The 20,705-nt window shown below is 44.9% G+C and overlaps 1 protein-coding gene across 7 annotated transcripts in view; it reads left to right on the forward strand.

Annotated features, from left to right (window-relative positions):
- KALRN (kalirin, RhoGEF kinase) overlaps window positions 1-20,705 on the forward strand; it is a 515,157-nt gene that overhangs the window by 487,788 nt on the left and 6,664 nt on the right. For 5 of the 7 annotated variants that reach the window (XM_017820865.1, XM_017820852.1, XM_017820853.1 and 2 more), the window contains 8 exons: window positions 9,678-9,705; window positions 10,163-10,334; window positions 12,486-12,607; window positions 13,999-14,130; window positions 15,894-16,058; window positions 16,918-16,996; window positions 18,154-18,354; window positions 19,281-19,419. In XM_017820865.1, coding sequence (XP_017676354.1) covers window positions 9,678-9,705; window positions 10,163-10,334; window positions 12,486-12,607; window positions 13,999-14,130; window positions 15,894-16,058; window positions 16,918-16,996; window positions 18,154-18,354; window positions 19,281-19,419 — 1,038 coding nt within the window. Of the gene's footprint in view, window positions 1-9,677; window positions 9,706-10,162; window positions 10,335-12,485; window positions 12,608-13,998; window positions 14,131-15,893; window positions 16,059-16,917; window positions 16,997-18,153; window positions 18,355-19,280; window positions 19,420-20,705 lie in introns of those variants that run through there. The other 2 variants (XR_001875782.1, XM_017820862.1) reach the window with 2 other exon arrangements.

Here is a 20,705-nt window from a genome sequence, read left to right on the forward strand (position 1 = left end):
TGAAGGACAATGGTAAAACAGTTGTGTGAATGTACTCGTATCACAGGCAAAGCTGATGCAAATAGATGAACTCAAATCATGGTACATTATGCTACTCTTTTTCCAGCGTGAAACCACCAGTTCTAGTGGAGTGCCTTGTTGAGAGAGCCTGAAGGAGGTTAAAATCATGAACAGTTATATATCTGGTTCTTCTCAGTCCATATCTTGCAGGATCCATTTTTTTTTCTGTGTATAGTGACCACGCCAAGCATTTCTGTACATTGTACCAATGCTGAAAGAGGTTCCTGCTGAAACAGGCAAAGACATGGTTCAGAAATGTAGTAGTTTTGTGGCAATGACAGGCCAGGTCACTGGAGAGCAGGAATATCTGTGTCCTAGCAGATCTCCCGGATGCTGTTAGCCAGGCTGCACTATAATCATCCTGCAAAAGAAAGCTGATCCTTCTCCTGGAAGGAAAAAAAAAGAAGAGGGAGAAGTGTTTTCAGGTGCACCACCTTAGCTGTTAACCTGAAAGGTTGCTTTTATTTTAATTGTGTTGGGATGTGTACTAAAGGAAAGCTTTTGACCCAGCTGACATCCTGGAGATTGAATTGTCCTTACAACTAAAGCTGCATTATTCTCAGGGGTGTGTTTACATTTTCAAAGAGTGTTCTGCCAGTCACAGGAAACGAGAAATGTATGTGTTTGTTAAAAGGCAGTGCCCGGTTACTGTATGGGAGTCTGTGCAAGCTTTCACTCGCTGAAAATTGCCCTGTGGGGTAACAGGTGGCTGAGACACAGGTGTATTGTACAGAGCTGGGTAAGAATCACTGTTCTTTTTGAAGAGGATTTCTGTGTTTTGACTTTGCTCAATAGGAGGAAAAACAGATGTTTTAAAATTGCCAGTGGGCGTATCTGAGTCCTACAGTATTGGCATTTCTGGTTAGTTCCAGCATACTCCACATGGGTCTTTTTAATTGTTTGATTTGGGTTTTTACCATGGTGCAGTCTCCTGTTCTGAAGTTCAGGAGAAAAAAGCGTTTCTATTTAAATCAAAAGACATTAATGTGAAGTCTTAGCTATGATATCAATCTGTTATTGGGGGGGTAACTATGTGCCTGGTGTATGACTCGATTTACACTCAGAAACCACATCCTGCATCTCCCAGGTCACTGGCTGGAGGTGCTGGCATCACTCTGCTGAAGTCCCCAGGAGCCACACTGTTCCTCATGGATTGGAAAGCTCAAATTGGCTTCTGAGAAGAACTCTCTGGGGCTGAGCAAATGTTTAAAATGGCAGAGGGAGAGAAATTAAGAGAACAATTGTGAGGGTGACTTGCTAAGGTCACACTGTCCTCCAAGGAGCAGCATAGTCCTTGCCTTGTGCTGGGTTTAGTACATTTGCAGCCTGGAGTGAGTGTGGTCAGCTCGTTGGTCTGACTAAGAAATCCTGGGGCAGGGGATTGCTGGTATCCAGTATAAACTAAACAAAATCATCTGGAGTGAGCAAAGCAAGGACAGGCTCATAAATACTCATGAAGACCTAGAAGAGGCCATGAGAAAGTCTGGTCTGTAAAGGTCTGGGGTATTCACCTACTGGGAGCCATAGTTGTTCTCCCTTTTCTTTCATTTTGAGTGTTTTGATTCTCCTTTTCAAATGTGTTACAAGAAATTACCTTTATTACAGCCTTGGAAGCCAAAGTCTTTTCTCATTAAAACAGGCAAGACAAACTACTTCCACCACCTGAGCCTGGTTCAGGGCTTCATCAGTGTTCTAGGCTTTTTGTACTAGGCTTAAATAACTGTTAAACAGCTGTGCTACCCCTCCACCCCAGCCTGTGTGTGCAGTGAACATCACCATCTCACCTGGTTTTCCTTTCCCTGCTCTGCATGGTACATCCCAGCAGAGCCACTGGTGACCTCCCAGGGCAGTTGGAGAAAACATGACCACCTGCCCAAGGAGGGGGAAGACCTTGTCCTCACACTTGGCTAGGCTCATGATGGATTTTATAGACACTGGGAGTGCTGTTGGGAGAGCTGTGTCCCAGCCATCAACATTCACAGGTGCATGAGGCCCTTCCTGTGTCATTAAGGTGGAGTCATCTGTAGCTGTCATTACAGCCAGGTAATAACAGGGCAAGTCACCTGGCTTCTCCTATAGGACTGTCACCCCTGACATCCCTCTTCCTCCCACTATGCATGAGAATGTGCACCCAGTGCTGAAATAGAGAGAGCAGTCTCTAAATGCAAAGCAGACCTATTAATTACACGGAAGTGTCGGTGCAATTTGCCTCCAACCTACTCACTGTGTAAGAAGTTGGTAAGCTGGTCATAGTATCCATGAAGTCCCTCAGGTACTGTGGCTTTTCAGATCTTGCTTGGCTTGCTATTTATGAAATACCACAGTAAATTCTTTTCAGGAGATTCCAGATTTCTGAAGCACTTTGCCTTTGTTTCAAGGGGACACACAGTCAAAAAGAAATGTGGAAAACATACATCACGAGAGCAGGAAACTGAAATTCTGGGTGACACTGCTTCAAGGAGCTAAAAATGCCATTACTGGGGTTTTACCCACACAGGGACATGCTGGCCTCGGAGAACTTCCCATTCATTGTAGCTTTAACTAGAAATAGTATCTCTTGATGACTGGCTTTTTTTCCTCTTTGTTTATTAATATGTAATTAAAGTGCATGAGGGTGGAAATGAAGTTTGATTTTTACCTCTAGTTTTCTGCTTTATGCTGTAGTTTCACAAAACAGAAGGCACAAACTCATCTATTAAATATGTGAGTGTCGGAGCAGGCACTTAAGGAACATGTGTAGCCACGTGAGTGATAGGAGTAACCTATATTTAAGGAAGATTGGAGACTCCCTTTCCACATGTCTGTAGTTAATTGCACAGAGACAGACATCTCCACTTCTGGGAATAAGGTGTATGCCCTTGTGAATCAGCAAATATCATCCACACCCGAGTCTGGGGTCCTGAACAGTGACACAACTAATTGTCCTACAGTTCTGTGTCGTAAAGTCTCATTGGGTTTCGATAATGCTAAGGGGGTCATAAGTCAGCTGTGCAGATCCCATTGGGCTACCTCTCCTGTCTAAGTGAATGATCTTCCAGCAGTCTGAAGGTCTGACTGAGCTAAATCTCACTGAATCCAGCAGGAGCTTCTCCCGGCTTTGGGATGGACCCCACACATCTTGTTTTGCACAGCAGGACTCCAACTGCAGCGTGATACAAGTACTGCTGGTGGACACATGTCTGTCACTGAGCCTGTAGTGTTTGTTCCTCTGTCTTAGGAAAGATGAAACCCAGGCCTGCCCTGAGTCACTGGACATGCCATCATTAGATTAGTGAGCTGGGCTGTTGCCAAGGTACATATGTTGGGCTTCTTAATCTGCTTTTTTCAGTTAATGACATTTTAGCGTTTTAGAACTACTCAGAGACACTTAAAGCAAGATAAGCACTAAGAAACATCCTGTAAGGATGAATACTGTGTTGAGTAAGTAACAGCTTGGTGGATACAGCATTGGCTCCAAGTCAATACTCAGCTCAGGCCAAGAATTCCCAAGTGCTTTAGGCAAATACCTTCACCCCCTGCCTGAGGTTGTCCATCTCCAGAGCAGATCTAACATACTCTCTTGGCAAATCTTGTACAATACTGGAAAGAAAGCCTTTCCTGGCCTGTTATTACAATGGGAATGATTACAATCCTGAGAACTCCCTATGTTTCCCTGGGACAGCCTCCATGGGCAACACCACTGTGCTGCTGCCCTGCCCTGAGTGGCCAGGGATTGTTGAGACAGATCAGGAAGGTGGCTCACCAGGTGTGACATAGCCTGAGCTGGCAGCACAGACATGGTGGTTTAGCTTTTGGAAAAGCAAGATGTAACACTTCACGTGCAGGAAGGGGTACAGTGCTATGAAGTGGTGCCTGGAGTACAGAGACATCCAACAGCCTCAGCCATGGAAGCAGCCAGCCATTAAGGCCTTGCAGCAGGAATCTGATGAGGATGAGAGGTCTTCTGACTGTACAGCAGTCACCATTCCTTTTGGCTTCTCCATCAGTCTCAAAGGTAGCTGAGCCCATCCATGCTTGGGTGCCAGAAGGCATCCCCCATCCCTGCCAAAAGGCTGATGCCATGGGACATTTCACCAGATGCCATTTTAAATTATATTTTTTCTTTGCTGGCACCTGTCCATGTGTGATGGAATCCTTATTTGCTCATTTTATCAGGAACTTCCTCTTGTTAATTTGTTTCTCTTTTGGGGAAGGGGAGGCTGGTAACACCATGAGCTTGTCACCCCCAAAAGTCAAAGTAAAAGTTGACCTAGTCAGTGATGAGTGATAGATCTTTTCCTACAAATTGGAGTTGGCTTAATTTCTCTGTAACTAATTTCTGGGAATCGTTAATTATTTTTTTTTTTGAGTAAGGGAGCAAGGAATATGATGCTGACTCTACTATCAGCATGTGCAAATGTGTCAATATTTTATTTTAACTCGGTGACCAAGAGGTGCCATGAAGTGTTTACAAAATGCTGAGCTGCTTGTCTTGGAGTAAACATGCCCTCTGCTGTTTAGATGAAGCACAGGTCTTGTTTCAGAGGGCTTGGTTTGCAGCCTAGCCTTATGCTTTGGGGGAAAAAGAAATGTTCTCACTCCTGGTTTTGATATGCACCTCTGAAATTGGATTGAAACATGGCATCAGAAAAATACAGGCATCTGCAAGACCCTTTTGTGCATTGGTGTGTCTGAATTGGGCATAAGCCTCCTCCAGGGAAGCAGAGTAGGAATGGCAAGGACATCTCTGCAATGGAAAAGCAAACCCTGGCCAAGGTGAGAACCCTCTCAGGCAGCCGAGCTGTGCTTTCAGAGCATTTCAGGACCAGTGGCTTCTCACTCCCCACCAGATAAAGCATGTGTGCACAAATGAAAGATCAGCTTTTGCTAAGAATTAGGGCAGTTGGAGTCACTTTGGAAGGGGACTTTGCAGTTACTGCTGCAGATGCCTTTCTGTCTTTATAACATGAGCTTAACAAATGAGGAAAAAAGTGGCCCAATACTGCAGAATGCTGAGTTGTTGGATGAAGCACCCATGCCGCTTTTCTAAAGCCTGACTGTTGAGTTACACTTAATTCACATAGATCTAAGTCGCTTAGATCCCTGCAGGTCCTCAAAGGCATTCAAGTACGTATCTCGTGCCTTTCTTGATTTGAGTCCTGAAACCATGCAGGCTGGAGGAGGGAGAAGGAAGGTCTATTTCTGGCTTTTTATTGAATAACCCTGAGACATCCTCCCATTTCTTTATCTCACACCCCTCCCTCCAGCTGCCTGTCTTTGCCTGATCAGTGTTAGACCCCGCATCATTTGAGCAGAGGCTCTTTCATGTTCTGCCTTTGTCACCTTGTGTAGGGTTTCCATTTTCAGCTCTCACTGTATGGGAAACAGAAACTCTCCTGGCCGTGCAGGGAGCCTTGCAAGTTTTCACCTACGCTGGATGAAGCTACAGGTATTTCATCCAGTGGAAAAAAAAAAATCTATCTCGTTTCAATTAAAATTTTGTTTCAAGAAAAAAGAGCAAGCTGTGTTTCCTACCTGCCTTGCCAACTAAGTTTCATACCTTAGGGTTTGTGTTTGCATGGTATGGACTGACACTGAAGATGGTGTGAGAAGTTTTCATGTTGGGTAGTTCCATCCCCATGAGTTTGTTTGCTCACAGGCCAGACTGGCAGCCACACTGGGGCAGGTGGTGTTTGCTGGGATTTCTTCAGGGAGCCTTTGTCAGCATGAGACCCTGGCCCACCTTCCCCTGCTTATGGCCCCATGGCCAGGTTATGGCTGTCAGGACTGAGCCTCATATTGCTTTTCAGAGAGAAGTAAAAATCCACAAAAGCCACATATCCAGCAGGGTTTTTTCCACCTGTTAAAGCAGTGCAGGGCATTCCTTGAGGCAGTGATGCCCAGAAGCCAGGACTCCTGCATCCCCACAAACACCACTGCTGCCCTTCATCTTGTGTGGGAGCTCCCAAGGATAGGCAGGGGCTTTAAAAAGGGGGAAAACGTGCTGGAGAGGGCAGTCTTTCAGATCCTTTTTTCTGAGGGAGAAGTCACCTGGATTTGGAGCCGACCATGTTGCCCCTGCAAACATCCCTGGCAGCATCATGTGCTGCAGCTGCATGTGGTGGCCCCTTGAGCCTCAGTGGCTGCAGGGGACCTGCACCCCCTGCCCATAATCACCATGTCAGTGCACAGCATCTCACCCTGCTTGCCAGAAGCCCATCTGGCCCCTTACCCACAGGGATTTCTGCTCTTCAGAGCAACCTGGCCTGGCTTTCATCTCTCTGCAAATCCCTGAGGAAGAAAGAGGAAGAAAGTGTGAAAAGTTACTTCCACGGACTTTAAGATCTTTTCATATAGCTTTTTGTACAGAGCATCATTTTAAAGAGGTACTTGGCAAGTGCATCCACCAGGGAAACCAGCCCTGGCACCAGCAGGAGGCTCTGTGTGAGCAGTATGTGAGTTCCCATCCTCTGAGGGCAGTGAGGCCACGCTCTGGAGCCCCCTCTCCAACCATGGGAATTAAAAACCTATTTGGCAAATGAAGAAATTGTCTCCAAAGGTCTCACATTTAGTCTAGAAGGACTCTGGAGGCTGCTCTCTCCTGCTATCCACCCATAGCCTGGAAACCCGGCTGGCCTGCAGAGAGAGGCAGCAAACCCCCAGGGCCTGGGAGCAAATGTGTGAACCAGTGGATCTGGCTGTGAACCTTTGCTTTCCCATTTCTGCCCTTCTCACCCCATCATTTGACCCCTTCCTTCAAAGCAGACCAAATCCTCTTCCCTAATTAAGTGATGTGCTTTGGTAGCACTTAAACATTCTCATGCAAACAGACTTTTACTTTTTTCTAAGCTTACAGCAGGCAAAAGCTGTGACGTGGCTGTGGGGGTTTTGTTAGGTAACATTTGATTAATTAAAAGATGAAGTTTTAGGAGAGGAAACGTAAATTTTACCCACAAACTCTTCCAATATTATCTAGCAGTAATAATTTTATTTCTGCTATTCCCATGGTGAAAAAAACATTGGTAAGGCAATTATTATAAATTATTGTACCTTGGATGTCACTAGAAATGTAGAATTCTTTATTTGTAGGTATATTCATTACATTCATCATTGTAGTTGCATCTTCTAATGAATCCTTTAGAGTTATAAAATTAATATAAAGTGTTATGGGTGTTTCTTTCTCCTGATCTCTAATCCTACAGGGATGGAGATCAGTGAATAATAAGGGAATTTAGTACATGCTGCAGGGAAGGAAGGAGAGAGCTTTAGAGGATGGATCTCTATTTCAGTTAAGCCAAACACTACAAAAATGAAGATGTATGTGCAAATGAGCTGATGCCTGGGGTTACTCAGCTGAAAAGTAGATGGCATCTCTGTGAGGGAAAGTGGCAAGCAATGGTATCCACAGAACAGCTTTTTCTTTCTTTGCTGTTTTGTGTGAGCAATACAACTTGATCATAGAGATCCATCTCTCTTTCTTCCCATGCACAGAGGGGAGAGAGGATGTTCTTCATCCAGTACCCCATTGTGCCCTGATTTCTTCCCGTCTGCAGGGTCCTGGGGGCCATATGTGAGTTCTGGACCCTGTAGAACAACAGTTGCTGCCTTTGAGTCCCTCACCCTTTCAGAGGTTTCTGGGCTGGCTGGCCAGAGGTTCATGTCCTGGCATCCGTGCCCAGCTGCACCCTTCACATGGGACTTTGTGCTTCCCAATGCCTGGGAAACCAGGGCCAAGAGGTGCAGGCAGGAGGAAGACTTGACTCAGGACCCAAAGAGCTGGGCTGGCTCTCATCTGCTCAGGCTCCTGCCAGCTGAGCCAAACCATGCCATTCCATTGCAAGGGTGGCATGACCTCCCCACTGCAGAGATGCCCCAAACATGACTTTAAAAAAAATCAGAAGCTCTAATTATAATAATAGTGCTCCAAAAGTCTTCCCTAGGGATGTAGATAGAGGTTGCTCCTTCCAGGATGCTGGGAATGATGCGTGTAAAATCTCTCAACACTCTTGGGAGTATGTGGAAGTCCAAACCATCACTTTTGTCCACCAGGTACAGACTGACTGGCTGTGTGGTCGGGACTGAGACCCGTTTTGCCAGCCAGCAGCAGCCTCCACTCGTTTCTGGAGTGCCGTGTGTAAAGCACTGGCAATGACTAGTTGTCTCAGCCGGTTCTGTGAGCCTTCTGTTCTCTGGAGATGTATCCCAAAGGATCAAATTCTGCCTATTGCTAGGACAAAGGAAGCTCTCACTCTCAAATGGAAAGGAATTTGTTGATGTCAAGTATGTTTCTGTGGGGGAAAAAAACGAACATTTGTGAGGGGCAAGTCCATGTTATGCCCGGTTCATTTGGGCTTTGTGGTGGTGATAGGGGAAAGCAGAGCCTGAGGTCTCAGTGCTGGTACCACAGCTTTGCCTGGGGCTATAAAGAAGAGCTATGGAACCAAAGTGAACCTGAATATGCCCAAGTGCCTCCTTGAATGGCACCCTGAGCCATTCACCTTGGAACACTATTTATAAAGCCAAAATGTAAATATAAATCTTGAAGATGCATCTACCTTATTTTGAATGTTTTTTGCTTCTATTTCATGGCCTGGTTTCTGAGCCTCTGCAAAAACTTCCCATCAGTTTTGTCAGGCCACGAATTAGGTCACTGCTTCATTGGCATCTTCCAAAATAGCTCTGAAATAAATAGTAACAAAGGTATTTAAGGTGAGATAAACCACACTGGGTTTTTTTGGTGCTTGATATGAAATTATTAGCTTGAATTTTAATAACAAGGCCTTACGAGATTATTAAAACTGTTAAGAAGGCTAAAACCCCTATACTGTTGCAACCACAATTTAGGTAGGGTTGATTCTGCATGTAAGAACTTAGTGGCATTGTCTTTGCTTTTCCCTACTTTGCTACCAGGGTTACATGGAAACAAAGTTAGCACACAGAGACCACAGAGAGACTAGCTTTTCAAGCCTTTGATAACCTGATCAGTTAACTAGTTAGATAAAATAATTCCTTGTTATTCAAACACAGTTTCGAGTTGGAAAGTTTCCAGCAGTCCGGTGAAATGAGTGAATTTTTATTCACTGTGATAAACCAAGAGTTGTTGCAGGACTGATCCTTGCCAGTGGGCAAAATGAAGTATTTCTGGTTTAGTGCTTTACTTTTTTTTTTTTTCCCTGAAGCTGAGCAGAATTTAAAAGACATTTCCCCAAACCTGGTTAGTGGCCAGAGTATTCATGACATGCCCCAGGTATGTGGTGACTGCAGGTGCTGTGCGACACAGGTCTGGAGCCAGGCATGGGAGGAGCACAAGAAGAGTTGGGAAGAAGAGTTGATGGCTTCAGCATTATCACCCAGGCAAAGAGAAAACACGTCCACCCTCCTCAGCCTTGGTGCTGTTGCCTGTTACCTGTGATGTTTTATCAGAGTTGAAGAAGCCATAGCTTTCCTTTACTTTCCCAGCTGTGCCCAGGCCTGTTCTGTTGTCAGTAAAGCTTGCTGCACCTTCTGGTTGTTAGAAGGCACTTGTTGCCACTGATCTGTGCTTCTGCAGTACTGGTCAGGTTCACCACCTTGTGAAATCAGATGTTTCTTTGTCACCATCCAGAAAATAAATGCTTTTATCTCTTTGTATTTTGCAGATAATCAACCCCAATTTCATTCAAGAAGGTGAGTTAAGTACAGCTGTGCAGCAGCTGTGATTTACTCTGGTGCCACAGCATGCTCTGCACCCTGCATTTGCAGCAAAGGCAGCATTTGCAGCAAAGGCAGCTCTCCACTGCTCAATCCCCAGGGAAAGTGGGCTTCCTGCTGGCTGCTCAGTCAGACAGCCCAGGGCCACGGGAGAGGCTGAACCCTCCAAACCTGCCCTCACAAAGTCTCATCCTCCTGCCAGGGCACAGGGCTGAGGGTGGACAGTTCCCACTACCTCCTTCTCTGAGCTGTTGACAGCTGGCTTTTAATGAAGGGGAGTTTTGGTAAAATAATCCCAGGACCCCCACCTGTTTGGGACCCAGATCCCATAGTTAGTCCTGTAATGTATCCTCTAGACTTGTGTGACTCTAGACATCCTCACCTGTAGATAAAAGGTGTCATGTGTGTGTCCCCTTGGTTTTTTTTTTTACAGTGGCTCCCGAGTTTCTTGTGCCATTAGTGGACATCACTTGCCTACTTGGTGACACAGTGATGCTGCAGTGCAAAGTCTGTGGACGACCAAAACCAACTATAACCTGGAAAGGACCAGATCAAAACATTCTTGACAATGACAACAGCACAGCCAGTTACACAGTGTCATCCTGGTAAGGTCCTGCCTGTGGATCCCAACATAGCTGGTCGTGATGGTCGTGTTCCACTCAAATATGGCACCAGCCCAGCTACAAGACTCATTAGAAATGCAGTTAATCAAGTCTGGCATGGTGTACAGGCACATGGGTGCACCACACATTGGCTAGAAAGGGTCAGACTTTGGGGCTCAGGTAGCCCTATGGTTTCCTGAGCTGAGTGTGCTGCTGGCAGATGTGAGCTTGCTCCTGTTGACCTCCTGAGCCAGCTGCAAGCCAGAAGCCAGAATGCTTACAGCCTGCTAGTTTGGCTAATATTGCTTCTGCATTGCTAGGGCTTCTCTGCTTGACTTTGATGCCATGCTCACCTTTGGGACTCAAGCAGAGCAAGCCCCCACCAGCTTGCAATACTCTTATTATTGGGCATTTTCTCATCTTATGGGCAGAGGTGGCAACTCCTGCAGTTTTCCTGAGCATTTCCTCAGCTGTTCCTAAAAAAGCCCACATGTGCTCCTAGGAAGGCTACATCTGGCTGTGCTTGGTCAGAAAGATGCTTGTCGTGATGTTTCCAGCTTGGCTAGGGAGGAGGAAAACTATCTTTACAATAAGCATTGGGAAGATTCAGAAAGATCTGGAGTTGAATTCAGGTCAGGTAACAGCCTGATGCTGGATGCTCATCTGCAGCTTATATAAGCTTATATAAGCAATTTGGGCCAAACTGCAGTGGAAATCTCCAGGAGGCAATCTTTCATTTGAACTTTTCAGCACTTCTGGCTCAGGCTGAAATGAATCCAGGAAGTACAAAGCCACTGAAAGTGAAAAATGAACACTAAGAGAGAAGGGATTTTACATGTTCAATAAAAAAAAAATTAAATATGATCAGGAGCTTTCTTCAGAGACCATTTGCTTATGTGACTGCCCCAGAGCATCAGAAATTGTCTTTAGCCATTACTTAGTAGATCGCTAGTGCCTTATCTTCAGGCTCTGGCTGGGGTTAGGATGGGGGGATTTTTCCATACAGGGTTCTGGTTTTCATCACAGTCCTCTGTCTGTGCGTTGGCTCCCTGTGCACTATCAGCACTTGTATTGTCTTGTTACTCATATACGTTTTCCAGTGAAGACACTGCCTGCCAAGGAGAGGCCCAGAGGAGCAGTGCCTCTTACAAATCTTGCTGGCACGAGTGTCTGGATTGCAGGGAAAGAGGATATTTCTGTCCTGTTTTAAACCAGTACAGTCAGACCAGCAAAAGCTGCAGTGTCCAGACAGTTATCCCAGCAATGTCCTTCTGCAGTTTCCGACAGATTAAGCATTCGAGAACTAGCCTAGTTTTGCCATCAAGGGAACTTACTGTTGGCTTTAAGCTGGGTCTCCAGTACAGCTATAGCAGTTACACAAGCAAAATCCTTTAATTCAGGCCAACTCCCACAAGTTGCATGTTTGAAGACTGAAATGTGCAAACCAAAGTGACTATGAACAGACCTGCTATAAATTCACTAGACTCTGCAGAGCTGTTTATTTTCTCAGATTGGCCCAAAGACTGAGCGTCTCTCACGAACTCGGCGCTGTGCTCTTTATCCCCAGCTCTTATGAGATGTCCAGCCTTCCGAATGGGGGCCTGGCAGCAACATAACATCAATGGCACATGCTCCAGGGGTCCGAAACTCCCCAGAAATGTCAGGCACCCTGTGCTGTGTGACTGCTTTCTGCATCTGCAGGAAGCCCAGTTTGTCTGGTGTGTGTTGGACTTCACTGCACACACTGCTGAGGTACAGCAGCTCAGCATCTCCTGAGATAGGAAAGATTCTGAGATAGGAGATCTTTCCACATATATGGAGTCTAAGCATCCAGCTCTGCACAAGCATAGGAAATGTTCAACTCCTCAACTTTGCTTGCTGCTTGAGTGATCCTTCATCACCTCCTCTGAGGCCATAACAGACAAGCAGATTTGCCTGGCAGGCAATTTGGACCAAAGCTTTCCTCAAAGGTTTAATTAACAGCCTAATCCTGATATATGAGGGGTTGTACTCAGGTACCAAATTGCTGGGGGGATGTTCCTTCAAATAAGTTAACAAGATTTGTGTGTTTGTAATAAGGCAGGACAGGAACTGTATAAAAACCATTAGCAAGTGAAGCAGCACTTTATAATTGGGGCTTTCCTGCATCCACAGTGAGTCTGGAGAGCTCACCTTGAAGATCTGCAACCTGATGCCTCAGGACAGTGGTATATACACCTGTGTGGCAACCAATGAACACGGAACCGCCTCAACCTCTGCAACCATCAAAGTCCAAGGTAGTGCATCTGACCTTAACATGTGGGATTTTTCCTGTACAGGATCCCTTAGTGGGGGCTGAGAGCACACAGGAACAGCCAGTGCAGAGGCAGCCGGATGTGGAGCTGTGCCAGGTGAATTGAGATGTTAAAATCACAGAGCCATTCCTCAGCCACAGCTCCCACTGATGGCTGAAGGCTTTGCATGTTCTTTGTTCTTGTTTATGATTTGTGCTGATCATAAACATCACATCTGGGAAATGAAAATGCATTGGCACTGGTTCAGCTCCTGCATCCTGCTCACAGCGCCGTTCTCAGGGGCTTGGTGAGGTTGGCCAGGGGAAGCTCAGCTCCCTTGGGCTGCTGAGTGCCTGGGGAGATGACGCCCCAATTAACTGCGGGAAGCTCTGGGCTTTAGAATCTGCCTGGAGCAGGGGGACCTGGGATCCAGTGACACCGATTTTCCGCCTCCACCTCTCTCTAGGGGATAGAGGAGGTGAATTAAGGATTTGGCCTGGGTGAACTGTTCTGCAGGATTCAACTTAGAGACGTCTCCAAGCCTGAATTCTCAGCACTGTAATTAGTGACCCATCTAATTGTAATAAATACGACATAAGGAGTTGATGCTCATTACCTCCAGCTTGGAGGTAATGTTCTGGGATCTGATAGCATGAGAGATGAGAGGTGCCTGCTGTTTTGAAGGGGAGGGTCCAGAGAAGAATGTCTAACTGGAGACTTACAGATGCAGCAGTGTCATGAGCATTTAGAAGTCAATTTGTTTGGCCTCACCAGATGCCCTAGAGATATAATTTCCCCAATTTATCCAAGCGAGTTAGTGGTTGCACTAACTACTCCTGTGCTGAAGGGAGCACTAAGGAAAGCACAGAAGAATTACTGGTCATTTGTCAATCTGCTGCCAAGCACACAAAGCCTCAAACGCACAGAAGAGCTCTGAATGCCTTGCTTGTGTCATTTTTGGACACTTCAATGGCAACGGACTCCCCACCCTCAAAACCTAGCTTGCTACTTAGTGAAGTCCAACAGATCCTCTACATTCCAGGGGCGATTCTCATGGCTGGTCTTACAGGAGCTCTCTAGGCCTCACAGTGAGCTGACCACCAGCTGTGAGCAAGAAGAAATTCCCCCCATGCTCTAGTACTGTGGGACCATGTTGATGCAGCAAGGCTTCTCTCCTGGCTGCTAATATGGAAGTACCAGCCCCTCAGTGGTAGGTGAACAGGATTGTGACACTGCCTTTCCTCTGGCTGTGCCAGAGTAAACCACAGTGCTCCCTCCACAAGGTGCAGCTGCTCCATAGTGACCCGATGTACCTGATGCACCTGATCTTCAGAATAAAGCACTAGCACTTGTTGATGTGATGCTGGACTTGGTGCTTGTTTTCTCTTCCCAAGGTGTCCCAGCTGCCCCAAACCGTCCTATTGCTCAGGAGAGAAGCTGCACCTCTGTGATTCTACGCTGGCTCCCACCATCCAGTACAGGCAATTGCACCATTTCAGGCTACACTGTGGAGTACAGAGAAGAAGGTGAGTGGTTTGAGCTGTGCCCTCTGGCTGAGAGAATGAGAACAAAGTAAGTCTCCTTTATGTCACAAAAGGTCCCAAAAGCATTTTTACCACCACTGGTGTGCTAGTAGTCGTAGCTTACAGATCCCAAAGTCTTAGGCCAAAAGAAGCCCTTCTATCATCCAGTCCAATCTCTCATATGTTACAGACCTTTCTGTTTTCTCCAGTCACTTATGACAAGTAAAGTGTGCTAAGCTAAAACATACCCATCACTGAGGTATCCTTTTATCATTTGCATCCTACCACTAGGTAGAAAGATATCCATCCTTTCTGGTGTGTGCTTCCCAGGAATGCCAAAAACAAATCAGCTTTATTATTTTTTTGATCTGGATAGTGTTGCAGATCCCTGTATATTTTTTAAGCTCAGCTCTGAAATCCATTTGTTCTTAAATACAACCATCCTTTTCCCCGGAAAAATTATGTAGATATTAAATGCACTGTTTTCCCAAGATACACAGGCTCTTGAAAAGGGCATTTGAAATTATTAACATTCCTTCTGCATTCTTTCTGCAAAAGTGTGAGGGTTCCTGGGCAGTAAATTTTGTCTTAGGTATATGGATTCTGGTTTTAACCCTTCGTGTTTCAAAAATGTGCAAACCTAATTACTCCATCATATAAATGTGCAAACCTAATTACTCCATCATATTAATGCTTTCTCTTAGCGAATACTCTCCCTTTGGCCCTCACTGTGCCATCAGTGTAACTGGCATTTTTGTGAGAGAATAAAAGTTCCTCTATTAACAACAGCCCCCAAAACAAACAGCAACAAAAAAAAAACAGCACTGGTTTTAGTTTTCAGTATTCTTCCCACTCCACAGGTAAAACTGACTCTTCCCTGTAAAACCAACTTGACCTTGTGAGACTTGGCAATCACAGTTTGTCCACAGTGCACACAAACTATATGGGTCTTGGTAAATAACATAAAGGTAAAAGGCCCTGAATTTACAAAAGATAAAATTTTATATATTCTTGAAAGAAATCACAGTCTGTGACAAGGCTTGGTGTCCCAGGGTTCCTTTTCTGTTCTGTGACCCTGTACAGATGAGTGAAGTATTGCTCCTTTGGATACCATACATTAGACAATGGCTGGGTTTGTTTCTGATAGGAGCAGAAACACATGAGAGCCACACATTTCTTTGCTGCAATTCTGCTCATCTGCAAGATACCTGTACTAAGCCTCAGAAAGCTGGTTCTCCTCCTGCAGCTGCAGCTGTCACTGTAACCACCACATCTTCATCTGCAAAAGCATTTGGATTGCACTGACACCCTATCTCAGCTTCATCTGTGACTCCTTTGACCGTGGTTTTGGGGCTTTTTTTGCAATATTTCTGCTACTGTTTCTCTTTTGGCAGAGTTGTCATCAAATCAGCCCTCCACTTCTGTGTTATCATGCTGCCCTGAGACATCACTTGCAGCACACAGCTCCAGCACACAGCTGGAGAGATAGCTTGTCCCTGGGCTGCACTTTTTCCATCAGTCAACTGAGGGGCATTTCCTTCTTCAATCATTTAGCCAGATGGGAAGGTGGCTACAACACAATATAGCTTCCTGTGATCCATTTCTGGTGTAACAGTCTGCTGTAACATCGCCTCCTAAAAACCCCGTAGATTTTAACGTCTCAGGGTTAAAACCCAGGATGTGTTGGGCAGACAAAGTCTTTGCCCTAAATTCAGGCAGTGAGACTGTTTCCTTCAGCTCTCCTTCTCTCCCTATGGTAAATGCAGGCTCACAGGTCTGGCAGCAGTCAGTAGCCTCAACTTTGGACACATACCTCGTCATTGAAGACCTGGCCCCAGGCTGCCAGTATCAGTTTCGAGTGAGTGCCAGCAATCCCTGGGGGATCAGCTTGCCCAGCGACCCATCTGAATTTGTGAGGCTCCCGGAGTATGGTGAGTGGGCAGGGCAAGGAGGGGCTGATGTGCACAGGAGTTCACCTGTGCCATTTGTATGGTGTGCTTTGATGGATCCCAATAAAAACACAGATCCTGGACCTGGTAGGAATACAAGAAAAAGCCTGGGAAATAGCCAGCTCCTGCCACCATTGTCATGTCTTCACCTCCATCCAGGCTCACAGCCGCCCTCTGCCATTAAAGCTGTTTCAGTTTCCTAGCAGGTCCCAACTTTGTATCCCAAGACTATTTCATGTTTTTATCTCTGCACAACAGGCTCTGTGTCCTGGCTGGTGTTCCCCTGCTTTTCCAGTAATGCCAGCTGCACCAGAGGCTTCTGCTGGGCAGCCCCGCTGGAAGGCTGCAATTCCACTTGCAGGACATACCCCCTTGAGCAATGCAGCTGGAATAGGAATGCTCAGTGCTGCAGGAATTTGGGGTACAGCTCACTCAGAACAGTGCTGTGAGCAGACCCCACATTCCCCCATGTTTTAGCAGCTCCAGTGTGTAACCAGGTCTGTGACTGGCTTGGATAGCCTGTGCTGGATGGTACAAGAGCTCACACAGCATAGCTCTGTCTCCCAGTTACACGCATGCCCTTAGACTGTCTGTGTGGCCCTTCTCAGCGCAAAATTGCAAGGACAGATTTGAGTCCACCTTATCCACACCTCTCTTTGGCGAGCTCTGGCATTTAGTGGTCCAACACACTGCAGCTGTGCCTGAGCAGTATGAAACTGGACTCTTAGTGGCAATGTTTCCTATTTTAAGTAATATAGTCCCACATAACTTTAAAATATGCTGTTTATATTCCTCAGGAAACTGTCTTTATGCTTTCTGAATGTTCTTTATTCTCTCAAAGACTCTGCTGCCGATGGTGCCACTATTTCATGGAAGGAAAACTTTGACCTCGCTTATGCAGAGCTGCATGAGATTGGGAGGTAATATTAACCCTGCTTATCACTGCAATAAAACACTCAAACAATGGATTGAAGCTTTTTCCTTGGAGGAGAGTTTAGGTTTCTTTTGTAGTTAGCCTGAAAATGCTGCTCCTTTCAAAGAGCATTGCACATTAGATACTGATTAACATACTGACTAAATTTTGGGTTTCAAGGTCAGTTCTGATTTGAGGATTGCAACTTGGCAAACTAGTGAACTATTAGGCAGCCAAATCTCTGGAAGCTGGTATCTCCTCTGTCATCTCTGATTTGATGTCATCTTTTGAAGTCATGACAATTTGCTGGTTCTGGATAAGCTTAACCTCAAAGACTGATTTTGCCAAAGCACTTGGGCATGTGACTGACTTAAATCACACGCCAAAGCTTTGCTGATTAGGAGGGTCAGTTGAACAGGAGCCTAAATAGGAGCTGCATATGTTGTCATCCCTTGGTGCTCTGTGCAGACAACAGATAAGGGGCATGCAAACAATTCAGGTTAATGCAGTTAGTTCTTCAGCTCAGTGGTCAGAGATCAGTAATTCTTGGGCTGAAAGGACAGGAGTCATTCTGGCTCTGTATAGAATAGAATGATGTATCAGTAAAAGCCCAAGTTCAGCACTGGGTATTTTACTTTCAGGAACAGTACTAGGCACTAGTCTGTACGAGCTTCCTAAATGCTTTCCTGACAGCTTTTTTCTTAATTTCTTACTGTGCATCTGAAAAGGTGAGACAAAATCTTAGGTTAGTGATTATTTAATAAGGCTGTTCTTTTACTTGTCTGAGAAAGTTTGGTCTCTCTAATAAAGCAACCGGAGAAGGGAGACCCATAGCTAAAAAAAAAAAGGTATAGAATCTGTAAAAGTGGCAGCAAATTGAACCCAGGGGAGGTTGTTAGAGGACATCAGCATGGCTGCACAAAGCAAAGTGACACCATTTGCTCTCAGTGTTTGCTAATCCCCAAAGAATCTCTACACCCAGGGTAAAAGACGGAGGGCCTTTGTTGGAAAAGGTTATGAACAACTTGTTAAATCTGATTCCTTGTGAAATATTAATGTGATGAATGAAATAACACTTAGAAAATCACTCTGTTATTGCACTGAAAACTAGGCGTGATTTATTCATGAGGCCACTTCATTATTCTGTTTTCTTTATCATTTCAGGGGTCGATTCTCCATAGTAAAGAAATGCGTTCACAAAGCCACCCGGAAAGATGTTGCTGTGAAATTCATTAGTAAAAAAATGAAAAAGAAAGAGCAGGCAGCACACGAAGCAGCTTTGTTACAGCACTTACCGCATCCTCAGTACATCACTATCCACGATACCTACGAGTCTCCTACTTCTTACATCTTAGTTTTGGAACTGTAAGTATGCAGAGCTGCAATTCAAGTGTCTGGATAGGAATCACAGCCCTATTAAAGCCAAGGATAAAATTCACCCACTCCGAGTTCAATAGGGCAAAGATTTTGTCATCTGCTTTTTATTTATTGTGATGTCAAATGAAAATAGCCATTTTCTGCAGAGTTTCCACTGCCTTTTCTTTACAGTAAATAAGATTCAGAGGGACAAATAAAACTGCTTTCTACTGTGGTGAGGCTTGGATAATTGTGTCCACAGTTAGTTTGTCCCATTGAATAACATTAGATTTATTTGGGCAGTTTTGTCCACTTTTAAAGTAAATATATATTTTTATATAAATATGTTTCAGCTAGAATAAAGCCTACATCATTCTAATACTTCTTGGTGAAAAGGCCTGTGTAGCAACCATGTTTGCATCTATAAGGAGAAGTAACAACCACAGTCTTTGTTACAGTGTGGTCAACAAAGTATATTTGGGCTATTTGATTATTTGTTGGTACAGATGAATAAAACTAGGTGGAAAACTTTTATTGGGTTAGTTTTCCCACAGAATATATTACCAGCTAAAAATGTCAGTGATTTTTTTTCTGCATTATGCAACCAGCTCTATAAATAAATAGATGAATCCAAATAATTAAGAAGCTCTGTTTTCAAAGGGATTGCCTCTGTCTATTGAATCCATCCTTAAGCAAATGAGTTTACTTTAAGACTGTTGCTAAATTTGTCAAGGACCAGAGATAACAACTGAGGATTAATCATTCTACCATGGCCTGTGGTATCTTGAGAGATCATTAAATACTCATCAGATCTTGCATTGTAGTTTCCTCCATTTTTAGGTCATGAAGTTTCCATTTCAACTTTGTTTTCAAATATTAACTGTTCCTAGAGATACCATGTGATCTTTCATATGCAGGGTTTGATTTGTTTGTAGGATGGATGACGGTCGTCTCTTAGATTATCTGATGAACCATGATGAACTTATGGAGGAAAAAGTGGCATTTTATATAAGAGACACAATGGAAGCCTTGCAGTACCTTCACAATTGCAGAGTGGCTCACTTAGACATAAAGGTAAGAACAAAACAGAATGGTGCTATTATTCCATGCCCTGGAACAGTGAGTTCCCAGCTGTGAAGATAGGGAGGAGGTGCAGTCTGTACTCCCAGGAGATGATCACTAAATGGACAAGACTGCCTTTCAGACCTGTTCATCAGAGGAAGGATTTACTGACCCGCAGCACCCGGTTTTTGCCTTCAGACGAGACACACCTGTTTCCTTGACTCACTGGTTTGTTCTTAAGGGCTTTTTGGATTTAATGAAGCAGGAGGATGTCTGAGGCAAGAGTGAGATGTCATTAGTCCCTGACTGAAGGGGAATTATAAGTTAAATCTGTGGGGTATGGTTTGGGCTCACACCTCTGCCAACTTAGCCACCAAGCTCCCTGAGCAGAGCTGGCTTGTGCCCAGGCAGCTCAGGGCAGGCCAGAAGGAGCATGTGTCTCCCTCACATCTGCAGCTGTACCCTGGGGAGCCCAAAGCAAGGGGATGGGAGCGAGCAGGAGATGGGGAGCACAGGCAGGGGCAAAGAAAAGCAACACAGTGCATTGTGCTGCAGAGCCTGAGAGGGGAACTGGGTGGGAAATACAACCAGGGAGAGGTTCAGAGGAAGAACAAACAAGAAATGTAGGTTCTGTGCACTGTGGAGAAGATATTCAGGCATATTCTAACATCACACTCGGATTGGTACAGCTCGTACCTCCTTTTGTTAGTGCACATGGCAGGAGGCACTGTACTGTCCTGGATTCAGCGTTGTACTGCTGTCCTCCCCAACATCCCAGTTATACTGGATGACAGAGAATTAGCAATTGAAGTTATGATCAAGTGTTTTGAGGTTTGTGATCTGCAACATTGATTTTGGTTGCCAGGATATCAGATAATCTATAACTTTTTGCAGACTTAAATGCCAATTAAAAATGGAGAAAGAGAGATGAATTTTACTTTCCTAAATAGTGACAATCCAGCTTCAAGGAGATCTTTTCTCATCTCTCTAACCCCCAGGCATGTCAGATGAAGTGATACTTTCATTCTTCTGCTGCCTACTACTGCTACAAAAAAAATTCCATTCGTACAGTACCTTATGTGAGAATTAGACACAAAAGGCTAAATCATCCTGGTTTCTTTCTATAAGATTGTTTGTATTTATAGGACCTGTCAAAAAGTAGGTATCACTTGCAGGTAAGAAACTTCACTGAATACTCTGTTTGATCATAAGATACTTACCAGAAACAAGGTGGGAAGCTAATTTTCTGTGACCTATTTACAGTTCTTCTGAATGAGGAATGCTAAATAAAGCACCTT

Source organism: Lepidothrix coronata, unplaced genomic scaffold, assembly GCF_001604755.1.
Source record: "Lepidothrix coronata isolate B3197 unplaced genomic scaffold, Lepidothrix_coronata-1.0 Scaffold86, whole genome shotgun sequence".
Classification (NCBI taxonomy): domain Eukaryota; kingdom Metazoa; phylum Chordata; class Aves; order Passeriformes; family Pipridae; genus Lepidothrix; species Lepidothrix coronata.